Source organism: Chenopodium album, chromosome 2, assembly GCF_948465745.1.
Source record: "Chenopodium album chromosome 2, dcCheAlbu1.1, whole genome shotgun sequence".
Taxonomy (NCBI): domain Eukaryota; kingdom Viridiplantae; phylum Streptophyta; class Magnoliopsida; order Caryophyllales; family Amaranthaceae; genus Chenopodium; species Chenopodium album.
The window spans coordinates 11,328,461-11,354,027 of record NC_137835.1 but is presented as its reverse complement, the minus strand read 5'-3'; the positions used below and the strand labels follow the sequence as shown (position 1 = coordinate 11,354,027).

Genomic DNA, 25,567 nt, shown 5'->3' with positions numbered 1-25,567 from the left:
ATAGTGGGGTGTGACGGTTACCAGGCGGTTACAAGAGCATGCTGAATGTGGATAACCCCCTTGAGTACGTGGACAAGTCCAGATACATCCAAGTAAACATCCAAGTAGTGGGCAGTTACTAGATCATGGGTGTAGTGGGCAGGGCCGTCTCATGCAAATTTGGGGCCCTGTGCTATTTTCATTACAATGTTTAATAGTTTAAAATATCACTAATAATAAAAAGAAAATGACACAAATATTCAAGTAAATTAACGGTGAATTTATGCCTTAATGATATACGGTCATATACTTTGTAAGTGATATACATGTAAGACATAGATAATGTTATATTATTGTAATGAAAAAAAAAATCAGGTAGTTAATAATAAAAAAAAAAGATAAATTTTATGCAATGGCCAATGACAAAAGACACGTACATGATAATAATTCTTCCTTTAGGTTCGAACCTCACACCAATTATAACAAAGCCTAACTATTCTACCACCAAGCCATCAAGGTTGTGCATTAAATGATTTTACAAACCTGACAATTATGCTAAACATTTTCATTTGGGGCCCTTGAAATGTATTGGGCCATGGGGCCCTGTGCTGAGGACCAGCTTGCACAGGGCCTTAGCCGGCCTTGGTAGTGGGCATAATGGGTAGTTATCCTATCAGATTGGGCTGTAGTCAGTGCCTATAAATAGGCCAAGGCATTCATTTGTTTGGCATCGAATTTTGGGAGTTCTAGAGAGAGATTCTAGAGAGATAAACTCATGTAGTTTGTAAGCCACGAAATTAATAAAGTGTTTAAGTCGTTGGTGCTTGTCTCTTATTTGTGTGGGTTCATTCATTGTTGCTTGAGTGCTAGGCTGGTCTAGCCTTGGTCTAGTCGCCATCACGGGAACTTCCTTGGTCCCTAACTTAGAAAAAAAAAAGTTAATTCACAAAATATTCCATGACAAATGGGGACTATGGTTGTTGAATTGGGGAGGAAGGGTTGATTAGGGACTCGGGGAGGGGGATGGAAGGGAAGGGGGAGTGGAGGGGGAAGTAGGAATGGGTAGGAGGGGGTGGGGGTGGGATCTTCGTCTCCGGGGGAGAAGTCGCTAGCCGCCTGCCTTTGGCAAGGGAAGGGGTGGGGTATCAGTGGGTGGCTGGGATTTTAAATTTTATTTTATTTATTTATTACATTATTTAATTATTAATTGAAAAAAGTTTTGTTTCCAATAATTAATCAAAAAATAAATTTTAATTATTTTTTTTTTATAAAAACCAATCACATAATGACACATGTTATTTTTTACTTTAACATCCGGTTATTTTCTAAACTAACAGGTTTTGGCTCATTTTGAGAAAATTATAAAATCGACTTATTCTGAATTAATTGAAAAATGGATTTATTTTGAGTCAATCAAGCAAATAATGATTTATTTTTAACAATTTTCTTTTTATTTTTAATAATCCAAATTTTGGGAGACTTTTGCTTTATTGACCCGTGAACTTTAATCAACTGCCCTTACCGTTGAAGGCGGTTACTGCCATGTGTCACATTGCTTCACATCTTTATATTTATATTAGGAAAATTTGTCAAAAAAGACCTTTTAAAAACACTATTTTACAAAAAACAACCTTTTAAAAGTTTTTTTGCAAAAGAAAACCTTATTGTTAAATTTTTTTGTTGAATACAACCTAGTATTACTAATTCACTCAATTAAGTTCTAATGTTTTGTAATTGCCCTTTAACTTTCACTTATCCATTTAATAATACCACCACCCCCTACCTTTCACCCTTCCCCTAGCAGCAGCCCCCTCCCCCAATTGAGCCGCCACATAGGACCCTCTACCCACAGCAACCCACCTCCATCACCGAGTGGGCCCCTTTCCCGGTTTCCACTTTACCGTTGCTGCGACTACACACCGATAATAGTCCTCGCCAAACTCTACACGCCGGCGTTCAATTTCATTTTCATCAGAAACACAAATTTCATTGGTGTTTTCGTAGCAAAGTATTTTCATGATTTCTATAATTGTTGAATTAACTATTTATTTGCTAATATTATGAGGGTTTGAACCTTTGAATTAAAGAAGAACATTTTTTTGCGACATGGGTGTTATATATAATCTCAATTACCCTTTAATATTACTCCAACCTTTATCGAAACCGCAATACCCAGAGAGCATACAGCGTGGGAATAAGGGTAAACTAATTTTCCAACTTACCTTGATGTTCCTTATGTGACCCCTAAAACTAGAATTTTATGAGATATCATTTACGGAACTACGATATCGAACATTGAAGCTACGCTAGTTGATTAGTAATGGGAAAGGGGTTAGTAATGGGTAAAGGTTAAACCGGGAAAAGGAAGGGGTTGACTCGGTGGTGGGTAGCTGGGGGAGGCCTGCGAGTTGGTGCCTTGGTGGTGGTTTTATTTTTTAATCTATAAATTAATTCAATTATTATATAGTTAAGTGATTTTTAGAAGAAATTAGAGGTTAACTAAGTGGATTAGATATACTAGGTTGTCTTCAGCAAAAAAAATTTACAATGAGGTTTTCTTTTGCAAAAAAACTTTTAAAAGGTTGTTTTTTGTAAAATAGTGTTTTTAAAAGGTTTTTTTTAACAAATTTTCCTTTATATTAAAAAAAACAAAAATTCCCTAATAGTGATAGTTGTTACTATTTGTAATTAATTTCTGTATTGTTTCAAAAAAAAAATAATAATAATAATTTCTGTACCGTTCAAAAAAAAAATAAAATTCTGTATCGTTAAAAAAAAAAAAAAAAAAAAAAAAAAAAAAAAAAAAACTGTATAAATACTCATTTTCCCGAAACTTTCTCTCATTTTCTCTGCATTTTTCTGTTCAAGAAACTTTAGTATTTCCGCCATTATTGAAGCTCAAGGTTTTGACATCCAGAATACACTTCTGTAAACTCCACTCCCTCATTAATCTCAACTCAGACCTTTCTTTAGCATGGGAAAACGAAAGAGCAATGGAATGGAACAGTTTAACCTGGGAAAATGGGATGTTAATGAAGGTATGTTGTTATTTCGATTTTACCCATTTTTTTTTTTTTTTTTTTGAAGAAATTAATCAAGAATATTTATTCAAGAGTTGAAACTCATCTTTGTAAAACTTTTGGGGAGTAAAAATTGAAGTGAAGAACAAATTAAATATTGACACTAATCAAAGAATTATGAAATCGAGATTATCATGTTTTTGTTCTGATTCTTATTGCAGGAAAAAGAAGAAGGAAAAGGAAGAAGAAGCTTGGCATTGAAGCTACGATTGAGAAAGGCAGGACCGACATTGAAGCCCGGAATGAGAATGTCAAGGCCAAACATAATTCAGGCGTTGAGAGCAAGAAGACAGAACGCATGGAAGCTCAAGAATATGGTGAGACTTGGTTTTTTTAATTACAACTAAATTTGATTCATGGATGAAGGTATGAAGTGTATGATTAGTGTTATTTGATTAGTCTAAGTAGGCTATGTTATGTGAATTGTGTGAAAAGTCAAAATGGTTATCTAATGTGGGACATATGAAGTATTAGATAGAATTCTTGTTTCTGTTTTCATGAAGTTTGCTCGTATGATCCAAACATCTGCCACTTGAAAATGACCTTATTTGTTGTTATTGTTGTTGTTGTTGTTGGGTTGTTGATGTTGGGTTGTCGTTGTTGGGTTGTTGACTTGTTGTTGTTGGATTCTTGTTGTTGTTGTTGGGTTGTTGATGTTGGGTTGTTGTTGGGTTTTGTGTGTGTGTGTGTGTGTGTGGGGAGGGGTTGGGGGGGGGGAATTGTTGTAGGTGTGTGGTGTGTGTGGGTGGGGGGGGGGGGTAGTGATGGAAGTAAGTGTATTTTATATCATAAACATAGTAGTTTATAACCACAATGAACACACAAAGGGTAGAGCTTCTGTTGTTGAATCAAGGTGTAGGCCGCGGTTTTGGGGTTTAGGAATAAGGCTGAAGAACAAAGCTTTCTATTTTGGGCAAGTTTTGGGTCAGTAGTATGAAGGTCTAGCGAATTTCGGACTATTTTGGGACTGTGGTAAATGACGTAAATCTATGGAGGTTTGGGGTGTGTGAAAGTTTCAGGGACATTAATGAAGGTGTAAGGGGTTGGAATGGAAGAAGGGCTTACTATTATGGTGGTTTGTCGGGTTCTGTGTGTGTGTGGGGGGGGAGGGTTTTTTTTTGGGGGGGGGGGGGGGGGGAATTGTTGTGAGGGTTCTGTGTGTGTGTGTGTGGGTGGGTGGGGGGGGGGGTAGTGATGGAAGTAAGTGTATTTTATATCATAAACATAGTAGTTTATAACCACAATGAACACACAAAGGGTAGAGCTTCTGTTGTTGAATTAAGGTGTAGGCCGCGGTTTTGGGGTTTAGGAATAATGCTGAAGAACAAAGCTTTCTATTTTGGGCAAGTTTTGGGTCAGTAGTATGAAGGTCTAGCGAATTTTGGACTACTTGGGACTGTGGTAAATCTATGGAGGTTTGGGGTGTGAAGGTTTCAGGGACATTAATGAAGGTGTAAGGGGTTGGAATGGAAGAAGGGACAATTGTGGTAAGCCAGAGCACTTGATTCCTAACCATCCATAGCTGATAGATAATTGCACAAAACCATCCTTTTCCTGATTTCTGAGCCATTGAGCAGAACTTGCTCCCCCACTTTTTCCACACTTGTACAGTCTTAAGTTTTAACTGTTGACTGTCAATCCAGAAACAACTTTCTTCACACATTCTAACACTGAGCTGACATGAGTGACAGATGGAGTAAATATTTTGAATTGATCACTTGTCTTGACCAATTAGATCAAGCGTCAGACAAATTGTTTCTGCAAAAATTCAACTTTCACTGAGTTTATATCTAGTTTTCAATTTGATAAGGGCAACCAACCAAGCTGTTACTTTGGATGGAACACATATAATGGGGGGGGGGGGGGGGGGGATTGTACTTGGAAGTACTACTAGAACTAACTGCGGAACTTAAGAAGAATTTGCAAAAATAAATAACACAAGTAATTCAGCGTGGAAAATCTTCTCGGAAATTATCAAGAAGTTTAAAATCCACAACCACGTAGATTTTTAAGGCGAGCTTCTTTCAATCATCAGATTTAACAACTTGTTACAATCTAATCAAAGAATAATGAAATCGAGATTATCATGTTTCTGTTCTGATTGCAGGAAAAAGAAAAAGGAAAAGGAATAAGAAGCTTGGTATTGTAGCTACGATTGAGAAAGGCAAGACCGACATTGAAGCCCGGATTGAGAATGTCAAGGTCAAACATGATTCAGTCAATACGAGGCCGAGCAAGAAGACACAACACATGGAAGCTCGAGAATATGAACATTCGGATGATGATCAAGAATATGGTGAGAGACTGTTTTTTTTTTTAATTACAACTAAATTTGATTCATGGATGGAGGTAGTAAATTGTCGAAGTGTATGATTAGTATTATTTTATTAGTGCATGATTAGACTTAGCCCATATATCATACTTATCATCAGTGAGAATATATTTCGTATATGATATACTTTTCCCTTTAGATGGATGAAGGTAGTAAATTGACAAAGTGTCATGAATAAGCATAGGTGTCTTGGTATTACTCCCACCAGCCATTTGAGACCCAAAAAAATTTTAAAATCATGTGGTTGATACACTCAAAAAATAAATAAATCTGGAAACTGTGTGGGAGAGTAGCCCAAATCTGAACAGGTAGGTAGGAAGGGTTAAGGCTCAGAAGCAAATCCTGGAAAATTATGGCCAGGATTCCTGGCCATCAGAGGGGAGGCATTGCGCTAACAGTGGATTCAGGCATTAAGGACATTATTGTAAAGACTGATGCTTTGTCCCTGAAAAATAGTATTGAAGACATTGAGAAATACAAGACCAGTGAGCTTGCAGTAATCTTGCAAGATATTTGGGAATTCCTCAAAATGGACTGCAACATTGAGTTTAATTATGCTCCAAGAGAATCAAATTATGTGGCTCATTACCTTCCAAGTTGTACTTCCAAGTTGTAGGGGGCACTTGATATGCTTAGGATCTTGCTCTTGCTCTTGCTCTTGCTCTTGCTCTTGCTCTTGCTCTTGTTCTTGTTATAGCAGCAAACTTTTATATTTAGTAATCTTATTCCGTACAATTGCTTGCGAGTGGTAGTAGTCTACTACAAATTATTAATATATTCCCTTTGTGGAATTATTGATTTGCAGTTTCATTTGCGGAATTAGAAAGAATTTCTTCTGATTTGGAAGAGATTGCTGAAAGTTCAGAGCAGTTGGCAGAAGAATTGGGGATTAGTTCTAGGAAATTGGAAGAAAATTCTGTGATGATGGCTAAAAATTTGGTTGATACTGCAAAAGAAATGAAAAGGAGGTTGGAAGTGAAGAATATGGGGCTTGATAAAGTAAAATCAGATGGGATATCTAAGGTGATAGGGGAGATAAAAACTGATTTTTAACTAATAGAACACAGGTCTGATTATGTTGCTCAAAAGTTCAAAGAAATTTCAAAGGTTTACAGAGATTTGTCGACAATAAATCTGGTTAATAAGTCAAGGAGAATGAGAAATAAATCAAATGAGCTAAGAAGGAGGCTTGAAACCATGACAATCATGGCTGAATCTGGTGTTGAAGAAGGGTTTCTATGTAAACTTGGATGGGCAGTTGAGCATGAAGCAACGGAAGCACTTAGTGCAATGAATAGTGCAATGAATAAATTTAAGTTGTCGGATGAAGCATATGCAATTCTGAATGAACATCAGCAGATTCTTCAAGATAAATCCTACCAAGAGCAAGTACTGCAAATAGTGCTGAGCAGGAAAGAGTACAAGGACTACATGAAGGATTTGATAGTAGCAAAAAAAGAAAACAGGAAGATTGGATATATATTTTTGAAGGAAGGAAGGAAAGCCATGTCAAAGATGGTTATGGTGAGAAATATCCAGGAATATCACAGAATAAAGACTGAATCACAGAAAATTGGAACCTTCCCACAGCATATAGTTGTACCAGCGCTGCCAGAGAGTGTGCATATACTGGAACATGCTAGGACTGATCGATGTACAGTTTTACTGTATCTGAATCAAGATGCTGCTGAATGAGATGATTACTTTTCTTTATCTAGGGAACAATTACATGGAGTTTGATGGAAGTTACAAGATAAGAACACTATTTTTTCTGTGTTTTCTCGTTCGTTTTTGCTCCTCCTTATGCTTAATTAGATCATCTCACATTTGAGATTTTGGATCTTGGATTTTGTAAGGTGTACATAGTAGTAGCCAAGCTAGGGAACAAAAATGTTGAGTTTAGTAAATAAGTTCCAATAGGGATTATTTCTTTTCATATCATCATAAAAAATTTAGCCATGCTTTTTTGTTTGTTTTGAAATATCTGATTTTGTAAATACTTTGCTTCATGTTGCAATTGAATTTGTTCAAGTGTAATTTTGTTGGTTTATTATTTGATTTAAGACTTTCAAAACTTAATTTGATTGATAGTGGTGTTTGTCTTCATATGCATAATGTAGATTATATCAAAACTAGAAATAAGTCAGTCTTTTTCTGGCTTTCGACATTTGATTTGCGATTGAATTATCATTGAAATTTGATTTTACAGTAAATAGCTTATAATTTGGGCTTATAGTGGAACTTTCCCGAAGTTGCTATGGTTTATGCAGGTCTCTTGTTAAGAAAGGGGGTGATAGAACTCTAAAACTCGTGACAAGTGCAGTGACTTATAGTGGTATAACAAATGAACTCAAAAACTAAAGGCTGGTGTAGTGTTATAATTTCTGATAGAGGATAGTAAACAGTACTTCAAAAAAGCCTTTTGTATCATATCATCTTTCTTTTTTCAAGATATTTAAGGAATCTTGGAAAAGAATGAAGAATTAGGTGTTATTTGAATACAAATTTAAACTCTCAGGTCACTTCACCATGCTTTCATTTTGAATTCGATTATTGAGTTCTGGTCTTCTTAGGCATAGATTCCTTGATCTTGTCCTTTTCGTTTCACCTGTCTTGATGTTGTTAGGGCTTTGCTAAGATCTTCTGGTGGAAAATTAGAAAGTATGAATGTATGATGAAGGTTTTTTAATGAAGAACTCTGGCTTGCTGATCATATCGTAGTGTCTTAAATTATGAAGTCCCAACTTTAATGATGTTTGTCTGGTTACTTGGTCATCAGGATGCTACCATAAGAAAAACAGAGATGAGAAAAGTTAACTATACATCTTGTGACTTGTGCTGCTCCAAAAAAATTCATCAATACTGCAACTTAAAGTTTGGACACTTAGTTACAGCGACTTTCGGGCTCTGAAATGAACATTATTTGATCAACTAACTAATTGTACATATTGTGCTACTTCCAAAACTTTCCTTGACTACAACTCAAAGTTATTGGGTAAACTATGAGAAAATCGAAAGGTTAATTGTTGCCCTGCTATGTAAAAGAATTTTTGGTTTTTGTAATTTATGCATATTGTCAGGTTGTTAATACAGTTATTTATTGGATTTCAAATCCTCTGGCTTGTTACTCTGTCTTAAAGTAGTTGTCTGCTCAATGGTACCCCAACATTTGGTAGAAGAGGAATTATATTCCCCAGTTTTTAACAACCTACATGCTACAAACTACATATGTACTTTATTACTTAGGTATAAATTACTATATTCATCTGAGACGATAACCTACATGTTCATTAATTGAATTAGAGAGAGGAAGTTTTTGGTCTCAGAATGTGAAATTAGTGTTGCACATGGTATTTAACTATTTACTCTAGCATTAGGCTCATGAATGCGAAATTACAAAGCCATGGGGTGTTGGAATTATTTTATTTTGCTATCACAGTGTGTAAAACACAAGCATTGGATGAGTTTAAGTGTTTAACTTTCTGATTATTTTTAGATTTTGCAAATGACATCGGAGGTTTTTTAGCCAATGAAATGGCATTTATTGTTGAACCGGGCCTTCTATGTTTGTTGGGATGAATATATCCATCATTACTTTGGAATATGCATGTAGCTTGCAATTAGGGGTGTTCGCCGTGCGATTTGTTTTTCAAACCGCACCAAACCGCACCGCAAGATGTGGTTTAACCGTATTTTATTAAAATTGTAATTATTCTTTTTAAAACAAAACTTTTATTTTATATTATACGGAGTAATTATTAGTTGATAATTTAAATATTAAACTCTTTTTATTAACCTTTAATTAACTAATAGTAAAAAATTAGCTTATATATTTTAGTTCTTTTATATAATTTTAATGAAAATATAGTATAAATCGCAAATCGCAAATCGCAAATCGCATTAAAGTGCGGTTTGGTCTCAATAATTTTGGAAACCGCACCAAACCGCAAACCGCGGTTTGGTCATTTTAAAAAACGCACCGCAATTTTCAAACCGCAAACCGCACTCTATACAACCCTACTTGCAATCTTCATGAGCCAAAGGTGTGGCGTTGCAAAAAATTTTTTGATTAAGGTGTGTATTTGCAAAATAAAATTTATAAGGGGTTTCTTGCAAAAAAAATTGGTTATAAAAGATGGTTTATTGCATTTAAAAAAAAAAAATAATAATAAAAAATAATTTCATTTCAGTAAAAATAAGTTTAATAAAAGTAATCTTATTTCAGTAAAAATCAATTTATCTAAATATAAAATACAATTCCCTTCAAAAAAAAATATAAAATACAATTATAACAAGGTATTAATAAAATAATTTCAATCTATTAAAAATAATAGCAGTTCAGTAATAATGAGGTGAATTGAATAAGGCATAACAATTAAAAATTGATTATTTAATTTGAGAATTGAGACCAATTTGTATTTTTCTCCTTTAAAATCTGAAAAGAAATTATGAGGATGAGTCAGCTAGCTGCAAAGTAAGATGATATGCTAAGTTTGACGCGTAGATTTGCAGACTATATAATTAATTTTCCCGCCCTCTTCTTTCTCTCTCTTCTCCTTCTCAATTCTACCACACGTGTCTACCATGGCCGTACTCTTGTTGCCACCTCTTCATCCTTCTCTTAAACCCTTTTCTCTTGCTTCCGCTCTTGTTTCTGCAACTGTCAGAGAAGTGAACGACTTCCCCATTCTCGCACAACATAGGTTATCACGCTTTACCAATTCTCTAATTTAATTCAATTACTGTATTGTTCTTTTAGTCAATTTCTTCAATTATATATGTATTTATGAATGAATTGTGTTTGTAGTCTGCTTATTTGGGTTCAATTTTCTCCAGGATTTTGGTGTTTTGTTGTTTGTATTTGGGGTCTGAAGAATTTGGGCTGTTTGATACTGCATTTTTTTTCAATTGGGTCTGTCTTAATATCTGAGATTGTAAAATTCCATCAAATGGGTCTGTGGAATATTAGATATCTTCATCTGGGTGTTTCAGAAATTGTAAAATTTCAATTGGGTTTGTGAAAAATTGCAAAAGTTTCAGTTGGGTTTTGTGATAACTCGAAAATTTTAAGCCTTTAAAGAGACTAGTTTTACCAGTATTCTGCTCTTGCCAAATTGCAGTGTGAATTTATGTTTTGTGTATGAATATATATGAGAGAAATTTTAAATAACTCTACTTCGTGAATTATATACCGGAGTAGTAGCCAATTCCGACATGATAGCGTGTCACATTGAGTATGATATAACTATGAAAGTAAATTGCTAGATTTGCAATTTCCGGTGATTCTGGTAGTTTTTGGCTGTTGGTTGCAGTCTTCAGAATTTTGAAGTGGGAACAAAATTGAGTATGTTATCATGAATTTTATTTTAGTTAGATTGTTTAATTTGTCAATAGTAAATGCCTTTCAATTGTAAAATTTTCCATTATTTTGACTAAGCTTATCTTATTTTAAAACTAACTTTGTCTGAAAGATTTGTTTTGTCCTAAGAAAAAAAAATTATTTTGTTTAATGAACATTTTTGTGTGAAAATTCTTTTGTTGTCTAAAATAGGTTAAGATAAGTTAAATAACAAGCCCTATGAGAGTGTTTGAGGGAACGGTGGAGTGTGGAGAACATTACATAAGCTTAATGTATCTATCTTATTCATACTAGTGTATATAACACTTGACTACGCATATATGGGGGAAAATGAACTTTTCCTTGGTTTGCCTAATTGTACGCAATATATAACTAAGCTCAAAGGCACACCAAGGCGTTTTAGAGTATCCTGCGCCTCAATGTGCCTTGAATATTCTATTAACACTTTGTACTCAAATTTTGTTAGCTGTGATAATTAGGCTTGCTAGCTTTAGCCATTAAATGCTTGATGCAGTTTGTGGAGGAGAGTAATGGTTAGGTCTTTCTTTAGCACTATCCACCACATATCTTTGATGTGAGGGAAAAAAAATTTGTGTTATTGTTATGGGTGAGTTGGACATTATTTGATTTGTACCCATATCTTTAGGGATCTTGTCTGGTAGCTTCTTACAAGTGATTTCTTGTAGCAAAAGTTGACGTTAAGGGCAGGGAAGAATTAGAGAGATGCTGTAATCAGTGATCCTAGTTGTAGCAAGTATCATACCTGTTTTTTTTTACTAACTATGGTGCATTTTTAGATGGTTTGTTACTATTGTTTTTATGTATAATTTCTTATATGGAGAGATGGCTTGAAGCCATTGCAAGTATTACTCAGGTAAATTCCCCAATTTGTACTTCAAGTCCTCCCAACATCATTGTATATTGGCCTTAATTAACGCTTTCTCTCGTCTCATGAATTCTGGACAGAATGTGGGTAACTTCTAAAGATTTTGTTCCTGAGCTCTCACATTAGTAGAATAGTGTCATCCAGGATTTGTGATAGTATATGGCTGTTCATTTGTTGTTAATGATTTAGCGCTCAGTTTCCATGCTAGAAGATTACTTCTTGGTACTATAGCATTGTAAAGCAAGATCAGTGCTCTGTTGCGTTGTTGTACTTGTATCCTGTTTTTAATTGTACCATGTTTGTACTTATACCATGTTTGTACTTATATCATTGTTTTTAGTTGTGGCTACCTTTCAATTATGTATCTGTCTACCAAGCATGTACTTGTACCTTTGACTAATATAGAAAATTTTTAGACATGTAGTACAATTATTTGGAGCCTGCTTCAAAAGCTGCTGGGATTGATTCACAACAATCACAAGTACTGGCTTCTGTTGTTTGTGTTGGCATAAATTTACATGCTGAAGCTCATGTTCTTTCTTTTTATGAGAAGCCTTTGGTTATCGATCGTTACTTGGATGCAGCTTCTAGGACTGTTAGTTAACTGGCACGCAAATATGTGCTGGAGATTTATCCTATGGACTGTGAGCATCACAACTCTTCCTATACGAGCTTTAGGTGCACTCCTAAGGGTGAAAGTGGTAGGTCTTCTCCATACTTTCTTTCATTAGGTCTTGTAGTTTTCTTGGTCAGGCTGTCCCCAAGTTCTCAAAACGCTCTATCAGTCAAATAGCAAATCAATGTCCGACATCACTCCTAATCTCTATACATTAAAATTACTTGTTTCACGTTCAGGCATTATTAGTTGTTTAGTTAGCCGTCAGCATTAACTCTTTATAATGATTTTCAAGGCCTGATAAGTGTAGTTTCATGTATTTTTCTTACTACACCTTCTCACTTTCTTTCTTTGTTGTTTTATTAATTAATTTATTTTGTTGTTGTTGTTGTTGTTGTTGTTGTTGTGTGTTTGGGTATAAAGGAAACTTGTGATTGACAAATATTCTAAATATGCCTTTGATGCAGATGGAGAGGCTTCTCCAGGAAATGCAAAATGAGCTAGAGAGCCTCTCATGGGATAGTGAGAAGCTAGCAGGACATTTGAGGCTAGCTGTCAAGGAACATCATCTTATGGAGTCGATGTTGGCTGATTTAGAAGAGGAGCATGACAAAGCTATTGGTAAAATTGAATTCCTTGAGAAAGAGGTGAGAATTTCTCTCTTTTACAAGCTGTATTTGTGTCATAGATTTCCTTCTCTCTGAAAATATTGCCTGATGCTGATCACCTTTAATATAATCTGTGTTGCTTGCTTTTTACATATTTTTTTTCAATTGCCTTTTCTAGATTACTAGACCTTCAATTCTGCTAAAATTTCTGATTTAAACTATCTTACTTATTAAATTCCGACATACACTCCTTAGTGGAGGGGCTGACTGCTTGCCTATTTGGCAGCTAATGGCTTCGTTAAGGGCAAGGTGAAGTGGTAGATTTGTTCTTATCTATTATTCTTTCTTACAAAAAAAAAATGGTCATTGTAATTGCAAAGTTACCATACTACATCCAATATAATAAGCAATCCTCAAACTATAGGAGCTTTCAATATTAAAAAAAAAAAAATTCCAATCCACATTTTACTGCTATCATCGGAAGAGACTCCAACATCATCGTAAATTTCATCCAAGTAAACAACATATTTTCCTGTAGTAGGCTTTCATAAAAAGAGAGACAATATCCACAGGGTAAAAAAAAAAATCATGGAATGATGAGGTCATTTTATTAGCTGGTGTCATAACATCAATTGGCAATTAAACCATTGCTGGCTCACTGGTTAAGACGCGACCTTATTGTGATGGAGGTTTAGGCTGAGTGATTAGGAAATAGAATGTAGACTAGCATTATGCTATTATATCATTAAAAGGTGATAGTAGCTGTGCTGTTTATGTGGTAAATTTACCTTTTAACTTTGTTTGTCTTATACCTGGCATATGGTGACGGTTGAATCATATGAGCTATCTTGATGATTATTTTGTTGGCAGTCCTTCGCTCCTTCTAGGTGACTTTGCCACTTGTCATATCTAATCTCTTTTGTACTATAACTAATGAGGTCTGGAATATCAATTCTTATTCTTCTCTGATACATCTTAGAAAAGGGTTTGTGCTAACAAGATTTACAAGTAATTGAGGGTTTACAACAAATTTGGATGGTATCGTGACCACAAGCATGTTTATTTAGGTATTATATCCATCGTCAGATTAATAAAGGCGTTCATGGAATAGTGGGTCTTTCGTAAGAGTGCTTGGGGGTGGGTTGAACAATCACTTGGGAGCCTTTTAATGGGATAAGGCCCATAAGGGTTAACTTGTTACCAGTGACCTATATAAGGAAGTATGATTGTATAAAAAAATAATTTATAGAGTTAGGACATGGGATCATTTTACCTGTATTTAGTAAGGTGGATTTTGTAATTAATCAATAATGTGTGAAAGGGAGGGAAGCAGAATTATATATTTTAAAAAAAATTAAAAATAAAAGAATCGGAGGAGTTGACTTTGTTGAGAGCTGATGAGAAAGCAAAATTATTTCTGTATCCTTTTTGGAAGAGTGTAGCTGAACACCTTTACGCTGTCGTGTTCGGAAGTAGCATATTGATTTAGGCAATTATCAGTGCTGGCACCATAAGTGTAGAGCAAAGACAATCAAATGTGCATGTTCCAATAGTGGGGTACAGACTACTTTTGGGTCTAAAATGGTATGATGCTCTAATGTTTATGTCCATAGCTGTTGCCGGGTATTGATTACGTTCAAGTTACAAAACAATGTGCACTTGTAGAAAGTTCTGCATGATTTAACAAGTTAGATTTGTTTTTAACTACTAGAGAAGATTAATTTTGCGACAGTTATGTTAGTTGCTCAATTGGTTTGTGAAAGATTGGTTGCTAATCCATGCAGTGACTTACTTAGAGGGTCCCTAATATTTGCAACTAATTTAACAGTCGCTTCCACATTATAGTCGCTACTTTCCAATTAGCAACCTGGGCTGCAGTTGCAAGAAAAGTTGTAAAGAACTAAAAATGGAAACTGGCAACGATCTTGAATATGTAAGAAGCCAGAAAATTACTTTGTAATTTAAACTCAGAACTTCTCACTTGTACCATTACTGCCGTAGAATATAGAACAAATCTCAATTGATTATTAATCCTACTAAATAATAAAAAAATTAATCGCAATTCATGAACAGTTGAAAGTTAGCAAGTTACCAAAAATGAAGGCTCAACTAATTACTTATACTATTATAAACCTAGTGAATAGTACACAATATATAGAAAATTCAGACATCTGTACTCTACAACAAAACGCCTGACTTCTCCGATGAGGAAAAATCCTGCACGCTGTAGGAATAGAAAGCAAGATAGGAGGCAAAAAGAGGAGAAGAATGGAGAGCGAAATGTCAATGGTAGAGAGAGGTCCAAGGGGTAAAAGTTTATTATAGTTCTCATTTCATATGGGGGTGCTGATGCAGGAAGAACCGAGTGTTGTTGGTTTTTATATTAGTAACCGTATAGGCAAAAGAAGGCATATTATGCTGACTTACTGCCTCAACTCTAGAATTAGTGACTGCTAAAGTAGTTATCTTTCTATTTTTGAGCAATCCTTCCTATATTTCTTGTTAGCTGAAACAATAACAAAAGATAGCATTGTTATGGCAGTGACCAAGTACTTTTGCTACTGAACTTCACATTCATGTACTTATTTTCTGTATGATCATGTTGCTCTATTATTGAGACGATGGAACTCACTTTTGAATAACATTTGCTAAAGTTATACATTTTGGCTTAAGCCAGTATGTATTCCAAAAAAAAAGTGTGTTTTTAAATGAGATAACCTGTAAACAAAATTTAGTGCTAACATGAATTAAACCATCTTTTAATAGGTGACGCGCCTGAAAGACAAGAATCTTAGACTGAAGGAAGTTCAGACTAAAGGAATCTGTGATCCAGGGAAAGTGGAAATGTTGATTGATCCTGAAAAGGATGAGCGTCCTTGGCATTCTAGAAAAAGTGGAAATTACAACTTGCAAGAAGACCTACAGTTTCCACAAACACCCAGGACTACTAAGGAGCAACTCCAAACTGGGATGGATCCTTCAGGGCTTGTGGATCCACTTACACCATTGATTTTCTCAAGCAACGTAGATGTAGATGCAGCTCTTAATCAACGAAGGGAGGTTGCACTATCCCAGAGTCTTTTTAGCTCCTTGTTATCTCTGCTGGTTGGAATGATTATTTGGGAAGCTAAAGACCCTTGCATGCCTCTTGTGTTGGCTCTGTTCACTGTGGTGGGCTTGTCTTTGAGGAGTGTAGTGCAGTTCTTCTCGACCATTAGAAATAGACCGGCTGCTGATGCAGTTGCACTTTTAAGTGTCAACTGGTTTATCCTTGGCACACTTTCCTATCCTACATTGCCGAAGGTTGCCCATATGTTGTCTCCGGTCATTTCAACCTTTCTAGGGCAAGGGTCAGGGTCTGAACTTGGTTCTTTGTAGTAGGTCGGTTTTTAGGCATGTATTATTTAATTAAATACTTGTCTTTTGTTCCCTTCATAGGAGGTCTGTATAACTTATCGCTTGTGTAGGAAGTCTGTTAAGGCCGATTGAGGCGGTGTGCAACTGTCCCTACCCCCCCACCCCCCTTACTTTTGAGAAGAAAAAAGGTTTCGCAGTGGGCATCTGTAAATGTTTTTATAGCTGTATACGGTACTGGCTTTTGTTTTGCCCCTTTAATGGAAGTATAGGTAATCACTTGTACAGGCAATTCATAGTTTGTATAGATAGGCTGAGGTACAAGAACATAGCCGTTTGAACCGTTCAGGTTTGGATGGGTTAAAATATAACTCAATTGACGCGTATGTAAACAAGTCAGGATGAGCTGAATTCTTCATCAAATTTAACTCCATGAAGCATGTCAAATGTCTAACTAGAACACTGTCCTAAAAAGTTGTACAGGATTCAAGTAAAAGGTACTCCGTATATGGGCAATGTGGCTTAGCAAATTATTTAATCCAACTAAGTCATCTAATCTTCCCAAAGAAATCAATTATTCCTTCCATATCTAGACGCATACATCACATTTCTTATGGTTTTTTCACTTGTCATATCATGCAATTTATATACGTATTATAACTTTGCCAATGTCATTAATTCTAATGACTTAGGCCCTGTTCTCTTCACCTTAAAAAAAAAAAATATTAAGTAAAAATAATTTCAGTTCAGTAAAAATAATTTCAGTTCAGTGAAAATAAGTTCAGTTCAGTAAAATTCAGTTTTTTTAAAGAAGAATTATAATAGAAAATCAGTAAAAATAATTTCAGTTCAGTAAAAATAATTTAAGTTCAGTAAAAATAATTTCAATTCAGTAAAATTAAGTTCAGTTCAGTAAAAATAAGTTCAGTTCAGTAAAAATAATTTCAGTTCAGCAAAATTAAGGTGAATCAAACAGGGCCTTAATAATTAGGTAAGATAATGTATAGAGCCTCACACACCCTATAAACTTGTAAAAAAATTAGCACACCCTTGACATTATTTTCTTATAATTTGTTAGTATTTCATGATTTCCAATTATGATACTTGCATTTTTTTTTTAAAAAAACATTCAAGTCAATTAATTTGTTTAAGGGATTTTTTTCAACTTATTTCAGGTACTTATTACTTATTCCTTAATAAATTCAGATCAGGTCAGATTAGATCAGAACTTTTGATTATCATTTACTTATCGTTAAATATTGTTAATTGCGTATTATAAAAATTACATATTTGAAAAGTTCATAATGAGACGAATATAATAAGATTAGGTTGATGATGTTTTTCTTTATAGATTAGTATTAAAATGCGGTCAAAGTTTAATCAAATTGTTAAATCATCGTACCAGATAATAAAAAGTTCACATCAGATCAAATTAGAGCTAAAAAAAAAAAAGACCAGATCTACTTGTGTTTAGGTGAAGTGAACAAATCCTAAATTATGTATCAGTTAAAGTATAATAATTAAAAAAATAAGCAGTAAAATAAATATACAATCCCGTGTGCAACTCAAGCTCGATAACCTTTTTTTTATTTTTTATTTTTTATTTTTTTTTAATTTTTTTTTTTTATTTGGGTTGAATTTTCAACTCATGGTTGTTTAATTTCTTGACAAACCAAATTAGTCCAAACTTGATTGTGATGTATCAATTTCTTCATTTGCAAGCTGCTACTTTATCCTCTAATTATTCATTTTTCTAAACAATCACATGCCAAACATTTGACAAATTAATTAAGAACAATACAACACATCAATCTCATACATGCCACACCTATTTACAAGTTTCCTAAGGACTACACCTTTCACTCCTAAAAAATTATTTCAACGAACTACACCACCATTAAATTCCATATCTTTAGCGATTTAATATATACCCCAAATTTAAAATTTAAAAACTGTACGAGTTGTTTTTTTTTGAAGTAATTGTACGAATTAGTTAATTATTTTTTTTTGCCGAGTATTACTTATATAAATTAAAACCAAACAATCTTGTAAAATCAAACAAAAATGAAAAAAAGACATGTTCTAAGGATAGACCATAGTAATACAGATGCTTAAATGGACCTGGTTCACACTAATTTATTATGGACCACTAACATTAGAGAAAGTATGGTTGTTTTATTAACAAAAAAAAAAAGGGTCACTATAATTTTAAAAAAGGTTGAAATAAAAATCATTTTGGTAATATATAGGCCTAAGTGGTTATTTTTGTAATGAAATATTTTATATACTGATCAATATGAATAATAAAGGCCACTATGCTAAAATTAGGGTAATAGCGTCGTATTTCAAGTTCACAATATTATTAAACGTTGTAGTAGTTTTAATAAAGGTTACTATATTAAAAATAAGGTTACTATGTTAAAAATAATGGTCACTATGTTTAATATAATATCAGTTGCGTGTGTATAGACCTCGGGTTCACAATAATATTATTGTGGACCAGGTCCACGCAAGTCTTTTTGCTATAGTAATATGAAAATGAATAATTTAACGCACCAAAAAGTTGAAAAAAAGTAAAAAAAACAGAGATGATACAAGTCACAAAACACAAAAACGTTCACACAAACTTTATTGACTTGAGAAGCAAGGTACACAAAAATGGTGGGCCCAAATTAGAAACCCATCATAATAAAAAAAAAACCTAAAAAAGAAACCCGTTTTAGAAACACCGTCAAGTACGGGCGGGTTATTCACCGAATACCAACATTAAGGTAACCTACATACGTGTCAAAATCCTAGTCGTCTGTTACTCCTTATAAATAACCAACACTGAAATCTTTCTCTCTCCTCAAACACATGAGTTGTTAGATTAGATTAGCTGAAAATAGGTATAGCCTCAGAAATAAACAGCACAAAACCAAAACTAGCAAAATTAAAAAAAAAATTAATTTTTTTTTTACTATAAATAGATTTTCTCCTCTTTTTCTTACATTCACAAATCTAGAGAGAGAAAGTAGAGATTTTTTTCAGAGAGAGAAAGTAGAGATTTTTTTCAGAGAGAGAAAGAGCGGCGAAGACAGATTTGCGGCAGCCTCTGATTCGCTTGGTGCAGGTCGGGAACTGGTCAAATTAAATGTTCCGCCGCCGTAGCAGCCGCCGCGTTATCAGCGGTGTGAGTTTAATTGTTTCTGCTTAGCCGGTGGTATTCCGGATCCCGCCTTGCATCAACTGAATCGGAGTTTGTTGTGAATTACTTACTCGTTTTTTTATCAGATCGGATGAGTTTGGATTTGGTAGTTCATTTTGAGCTGGTTATTGATTCATTTCTGTGTTTTTTTTGATTGATTTATTGTTAGTTTGTGTTGTTGGATTGATTTTGATTGCTTTTTGGTTGATTTGTTTGTTTATGTGAGTTTTTGAGATTTGAATTTGTTAGGAAGAGTTTAGATTTGTGGAAATGTGATTTGGTGATTGAATTTGTTTGTGTTGATGTTTTTGGTTTGATTTGAATTAATTGGAAATTTGTTGATTGGAATTTGGTATGTTGCTGAAATTTAGTCATTTCGCTATATTGTTTAGTATGTTTTGCTGTAGTACTAGAAGATTAATCAATGACAGATTAAGAACTAAGATAATTGAGGTGTCAAATCGATATGAAATCGATTGTTATTGGTCTAAACCTTGTTGAAGTATTGTTGACATCTCTTGTTCTGATTAATGAATCACCGTAATCTCTAATTGATGATATCGGTTGTTATTGGTCTAAATGAATCTCTTGTTTTGAAGATATGTTCTTCAGCTAGTTTTGGATTTTCTTTGAATGGATTCTATTAGATTTGATTGCTGGATTAACTTATAATTGACGTCTTGATGACAACGTTAACCTTTTAGTGTCTCCGTAATTAGGACATGATTGTCATAGCGAATTAGCGACTACTAAAATTTTGGTGGTGCACCAAAGCACCATATGAAGTAGCTGGGATCACATGGGGGTTTCAGGAAGCTGTGCTGATAAGTTACTGGCTCATTCAATTCTATAATTTTAACTTGCATACAATAAATATGTTGAGTGTTACAGGTTGTGGACATTAGTTGAGTTTTATTATTTAGGTGATGCAACAAATGAAGTGGCGCACCATGGAAATGGTAAGCTGTATCGATTAACTACCAACTCATTTTAACTGCACGGACTATGTTGATTTTCTTGAGTTTGGGCAAAATGGTACATTAGACTGTAAAATTTGCGTTGCTTAACAGTCATTTTCCATTTGTTACTAGTTCAAATGCGCAATAATGACTAAGAACTACTTTGTTTAGATTTGGAGAGAAGATACTGTGAGGAATATTGTGCATTTATTAGAAATTGTTCTCTGTATTGCACTATTTTTTTGAGTGTGATGAATACGTTTGTGTGATGAATTTGCAGCAATATTGCATTTGGTCATTGATCTTAATAAGGCTTTAAGGATATCATGTACTCTTTTGCGACTTCTGGGCCTCTGGTGTTGCTGAGCATAAATATTTAACTTCATATTATTTGCTGTAATTTGCCTTTAAAGAAATAACAAGTGAGTGGCTGTTAAGTTTATGTACAGTATACCCCTTGTAACAGTCAGCATCATTGTTGTGAGTCAGTCTGATATGTTAATTACAAATGGTCTGATAGTGGTAAATCAATTTTTGCCTTCATCTTTGATTTTCACCCGTTTGAGAGCTTGACTCCTGATTCAGGTACAAATTGCTGCTGTGCTTGACTTTTTTGCAGCTTATGGCCTGATGCCTGAAGTGTTGCATGAAAGTTCCGTCATTCTGTGGTGCTATGCTTTTCAATTAATCTTTCTTTCTTCAAGGTCACTCTAATTAGATTTTGTCCATGGGGGCACATGTTTATTGGTTATGGTTAATATTTGCTGTCAGCTACGGCCTACAGGAGCTACAATTCTACAAATTTGTATGGCAATTTGTTTGTTCTGCACTTCTGCTCAGCTGGTGGTATTCTGGATCTTGCCTTGCATCAACTAAATCAGAGTTTGTGGTGAACTTATTTTTATCAGATTGGATGACTTTTTTTGGTGGTTATTTTTTAGCCAGTTCTTAATTCATTTCACTATTTATTTTAAATACTTGATCAGTAAATAACGTTTATTTGATTTTAATATCTTTTTGAGTAGATCTAATTGATTTTATGAGTTATTGAGATTTGCACTTTGTTAGAAAGAATTCAGATCGCAGAAATTGAGATTTTGCAATTCAAGTTGTTTGTGGTGAAGTTTTTTTGGTTGGATAAGCGTAGTTTTGATTACAATTGATTGGATATTTGTTAATTGTAATTTGGTATGCTATTGGAATTTGCGGTGTTAATGTCAATCTTTAGAACTAGGCCCCTAAATAATGTTATAAGAATTGAGATAGCTGAGGTGCTTATATATTAAGATAGACAATGAATTTGAAGTATAATTAGCTGTAGTATTGGAATAAGATCGATTGTTATTGGTGTAGTCCTTGTTGAAGCATTGTTCTGACATGCATAGTTCTGTTGAATGATTGAATGAATAACATTTTCGACTATAGTCTGGATTCATATTGGAGCTTATCTCCCTTTGTCGTCGATAGGGATATCGAAGTGCAAAGTAAAGGTCTTTTGTTTTGAATGTTGGGAATGGGGGATGTGAATTTTTTGAATGGTTCGTTGTTGATTATATGCTCTTTAGCTAGTTTGGGTTTTCCTTGAATGGGTAAGTTGTTTCTATTGCTGGCTTGACTTATAATTTATGTCTTGAGGACAACATATACTGTTTAGTAAATGTCTTTGTAATTCAGGAATAGAATATCATTGTAACTACTGAAAATATGGTGGTGCACCATATGAAGTGGCTAGGGGCTCATGGGAATATAAGTAAGCTGCATCGATAAATTATCACCTCATTCAGTTTTTAAAATTGGACATTAGACTATATATGTTGAGTTTTATAAATTATGGACTCATTGAATTTTGCACTTTTAGTGGTGTACCTCATGAAGTGGCTAGAAGCACATGGGAATAGTAAGCTGTATTAATAGTTTATATTATTAAATGACACCATACATTAGAGTATTAGACTGTGAAATTTGTATTGTAAGCATATGCCTGCGCAACAGTCCCTGATAATTATTATTCATTTGTTATATGGTACTGAATGTTTGGGCTGTGAAGTAGATCACGAGCATAAGATGAATGTGGCAGAGATGCATATGTTGCAATGGACGTGTGGCCATACAAGAAAGGATCAGTTGAGATCTGAGATATTTAGGAAGAAAGTAGGGGTTACATTTATCAAATCCAAGCTGCAGGAGAATTTCCTAAGGTGGTTTGGCCATGTACAAAGGAGACCAAGTGAGGCTTTGGTAAGGAGGCCTGAAGAGTGGACGAGTGGCAAAGCGTTGGGATCGCTAGTGGTAGGGGAAGACCTAAAAAAAAAACTTAGAAGGGTGATTGAGAGTTGTATGACTATATGAGTGCTTTGGGGATTTAGGAAAATATGGTGTTGGATTATGTGGCGGATCTTGGGCCAAAAAGTGGGGCCAAGGTTTGATCCTCCAACCTTTTGCTAAAAAATAACAATACTTAACCACTATGTCCATAACTTTTTAATTGTACTTCCTCCGTTACGTATTATTTGCAACAAAGGCGTATTATTTGTTAGACATAAAATATTCCTTTGTTGCGAGTAATATGTAACGGAGGGAGTAATTATTAAAAATTATATTACTTTTAACTAATAACTTAGAAAAATTAAGGGGGGCCGGGCCCGGACCCGCCTCAATGAAGGTCCGCCCCTGTGTGGAGTGGATGGAGAAAATTTATGTCGAGGACTTGTCATGATTTAATATATATATGTATATACTTTTGTTTATTTTATTTTAGTATTTACTTTTATTGTTAACTTTAACTCGTGTTTTGCAAACTCAACTTATTTCCTTTGCTAAAGTATTCTCAAACCTTAATATTTTTTGCTCACATATTTCTCCTCTCCTTTTTATTCCTTTACAACCAACTCAGAATTTTTTTGTATATTCTTTCTGTTTCTCAATTTACACACATTCTTTTTTTCTTTTTCACTTTTATTTAATCGATTATCTTGTTATGCTCCTGTTCCTTGAGAGAAGTTCTGTTCCTTGACGATTCATGTTAGCCGACCCAGATCTTTTTGGGACTAAGGCTTAGTTGTTGTTATTGTTGCTCAAGAAAGTAATTTGTGTAGGTTTTGAGAGAAGATATTGTGAGGAATATTGTGCATTTATTAGGCATTGTTCTCAGTACTGCACTATTGCTTTCAGTGTGATGCATATGCTTACGTGATTTGCAGCATACTGCATCTGGTTGTTGAACTAAATAAGACTTAAAGGATATTATGCAATTTTTATATGACTAGTATTCTGTGATGTCCCGTGACTTTTGGGCCTTGTACTTGCCTGAGCATCAATATTTACCTTAAGATTATTAGCTATTTTCTTCCATTAAATGAATAACAAGTGAGGGGATGATATGTTAATTATAATTGCTCTGATAATGTTGTTTCAGTTATTGCCCTCATCTTCTATCGTCACCCAGTTTGAGAGAGTGACTTTTGATTCAGGTACAAATTGCTGCTGTGCTTGCCTTTTTAGCAGCTGATGCCTGAAGTGTTGCATGAATATGAGTTGCTGTTATGCTCTGCAATTATGTTTTGACTCTATATTCATAAAAGTCACTCTAATAGTTTAATTAGATTTTTGTCCATGGGGGCACATTTCTATAGGCTATGCTTTGAATTTTCTGTGAGCTACGGGAGCTACAGATTTACATGAGGTATATGCTTCCTATATGAAATGGCATGTTCTGTAGGTGAGCTAGTGTTTTTCTTTATAACACAGAGAGTTGGTTAAAGTTGTCTTTCAGGACTGGCTTCCTATTGCCTTCAAAAGGATATTTGCTGTATACTTTGTTGTTAACAGTTTGAGAAGAAGTTTTCTGTAAATGGATTGCTGCAAACTTTTGGCTTCATCCCACAGATTCCGGTAATTTTGTCCAATTCTGTCATAAAAATTATTTGTCCAATTCAAGAGTGTGGTTGTCTTTTAAGATTTTTTTGTGACTATATAGCTAGCTTCTTCCCTTCAATGATTACAGTATAAATGATGGGTGAATGATTAATCCTTGGGTTGCACCTCAGAAATGTTTGGGATGGAAATCTGCATCACTGTTAGTTGCTTCTGTGACTTGTGTACATGCTTGTTGCCTCAGATCAATGGTATCTGCAGATTTTGAATTAATAATAATTGGTATTCAGTGTTTGTTGTGGTCTTGCCATATTTTCAATTGAATCCATGACCAACTGTTTGATTCTTAACCAGCGTTTGTCCCTTATATGTTGAAGCTGTAATATACCGCGATTATACAACTGTCCTTTTTGACCTGGTTTGCATTATCTTATCCATGAGCCTCTTGTTCATTTCGTCCATAATTGTGGAGTTTACTTAATATCTTTTTGGAAAAACACTTCTCTACTCCCTGTTCTGTGTAACTATATAAGCTCATATCCATAACCTCTGCTTTGGGTGGGACACATACCAATATTACCTTGTGTACTGGTGAGCTGTGCTGCCTAATTTTTGACATAATGATTTTCATGATTGATCCTCTTATGACTTGCTTATTCTTTGGAAAATTTACTCTTCTATCTACTATCTTTCATCCTGATTCTTGAATTTCTCGAGTCATTAACTACGTCAGAAGATTCACACAAAAAGAAGTCATAACTATCGGACAGTATACCAAAGATTGTTTTTAGCTAAAAACCACCCTCGAGTTAGGCCTCTATTACCAAAGTTGTATCCTTAAGAGTTAAAACACTCATTCCCTCTCTTCTATGCTGTTGAAAAGAGAACCGCTTCCTTCAGTAGCCTCAAATTTTCTCTTTCCACAGTCCAACTACTCTTGGCTGCTTTATTTTTTACAACTTACCATCTTAAACCTCCTCCACCTTCCGAGCTGTCAACTTATTTTGTTTTCTTTTTTGCTTTTGTTTGTGTTGGCATAAAAATAATTGTTACATTTTAAAAATGATCCCGCCATCAGATAATTGTCCTCCTGAACCCTATTTGCATCAGTGATACTTCTGAGTCATCGATTCTAGCTTGACATATCTAATAGCTGAAAGCAGTAAGACAGTGACACACATTTTGGAGAGGTGAGGTCATTCTAAATTTGGTAACTTGTCTAATCTTTGAAAGCAGTGAAGGCTGTGAGCTTTTGACTTAAATTTTGAAGATCAGACGAGGCTGGAATGAAATCTGTGTTGAGCTTAGGGGTCAAGCGGAGAGGAGAGGTGGGT

At 34.6% G+C, this 25,567-nt stretch overlaps 2 protein-coding genes across 2 annotated transcripts; both read left to right on the top strand.

Moving 5' to 3' along the window:
• The first annotated feature begins 2,821 nt into the window (after nt 1–2,821).
• Nucleotides 2,822–7,347, top strand: LOC145583009 (uncharacterized). Its single transcript, XM_081640111.1, has 4 exons — nt 2,822–3,017; nt 3,221–3,376; nt 5,167–5,355; nt 6,197–7,347. Exons 1-4 carry the CDS (start codon nt 2,954–2,956, stop codon nt 6,442–6,444), a joined length of 657 nt encoding a protein of 218 aa, XP_081496237.1. The 5' UTR covers nt 2,822–2,953; the 3' UTR covers nt 6,445–7,347.
• A 2,598-nt stretch (nt 7,348–9,945) lies between these two features.
• On the top strand, nt 9,946–16,369 carry LOC145583000 (uncharacterized). The gene is made up of 4 exons (XM_081640100.1): nt 9,946–10,094; nt 12,053–12,337; nt 12,720–12,899; nt 15,627–16,369. Exons 2-4 carry the CDS (start codon nt 12,155–12,157, stop codon nt 16,236–16,238), a joined length of 975 nt encoding a protein of 324 aa, XP_081496226.1. The 5' UTR covers nt 9,946–10,094; nt 12,053–12,154; the 3' UTR covers nt 16,239–16,369.
• Nucleotides 16,370–25,567: the final 9,198 nt, after the last annotated feature.

Coding starts and splice junctions, on each gene's coding strand:
- LOC145583000 (XM_081640100.1), top strand. CDS start 12,155: ATGCTGAAGCTCATGTTCTTTCTTTTTATGAGAAGCCTTTGGTTATCG. Junction 12,338..12,719: donor CACTCCTAAGGGTGAAAGTG/GTAGGTCTTCTC, acceptor CCTTTGATGCAG/ATGGAGAGGCTTCTCCAGGA. Junction 12,900..15,626: donor TTGAATTCCTTGAGAAAGAG/GTGAGAATTTCT, acceptor ATCTTTTAATAG/GTGACGCGCCTGAAAGACAA.
- LOC145583009 (XM_081640111.1), top strand. CDS start 2,954: ATGGGAAAACGAAAGAGCAATGGAATGGAACAGTTTAACCTGGGAAAA. Junction 3,377..5,166: donor CATGGAAGCTCAAGAATATG/GTGAGACTTGGT, acceptor TTCTGATTGCAG/GAAAAAGAAAAAGGAAAAGG. Junction 5,356..6,196: donor GGATGATGATCAAGAATATG/GTGAGAGACTGT, acceptor ATTGATTTGCAG/TTTCATTTGCGGAATTAGAA.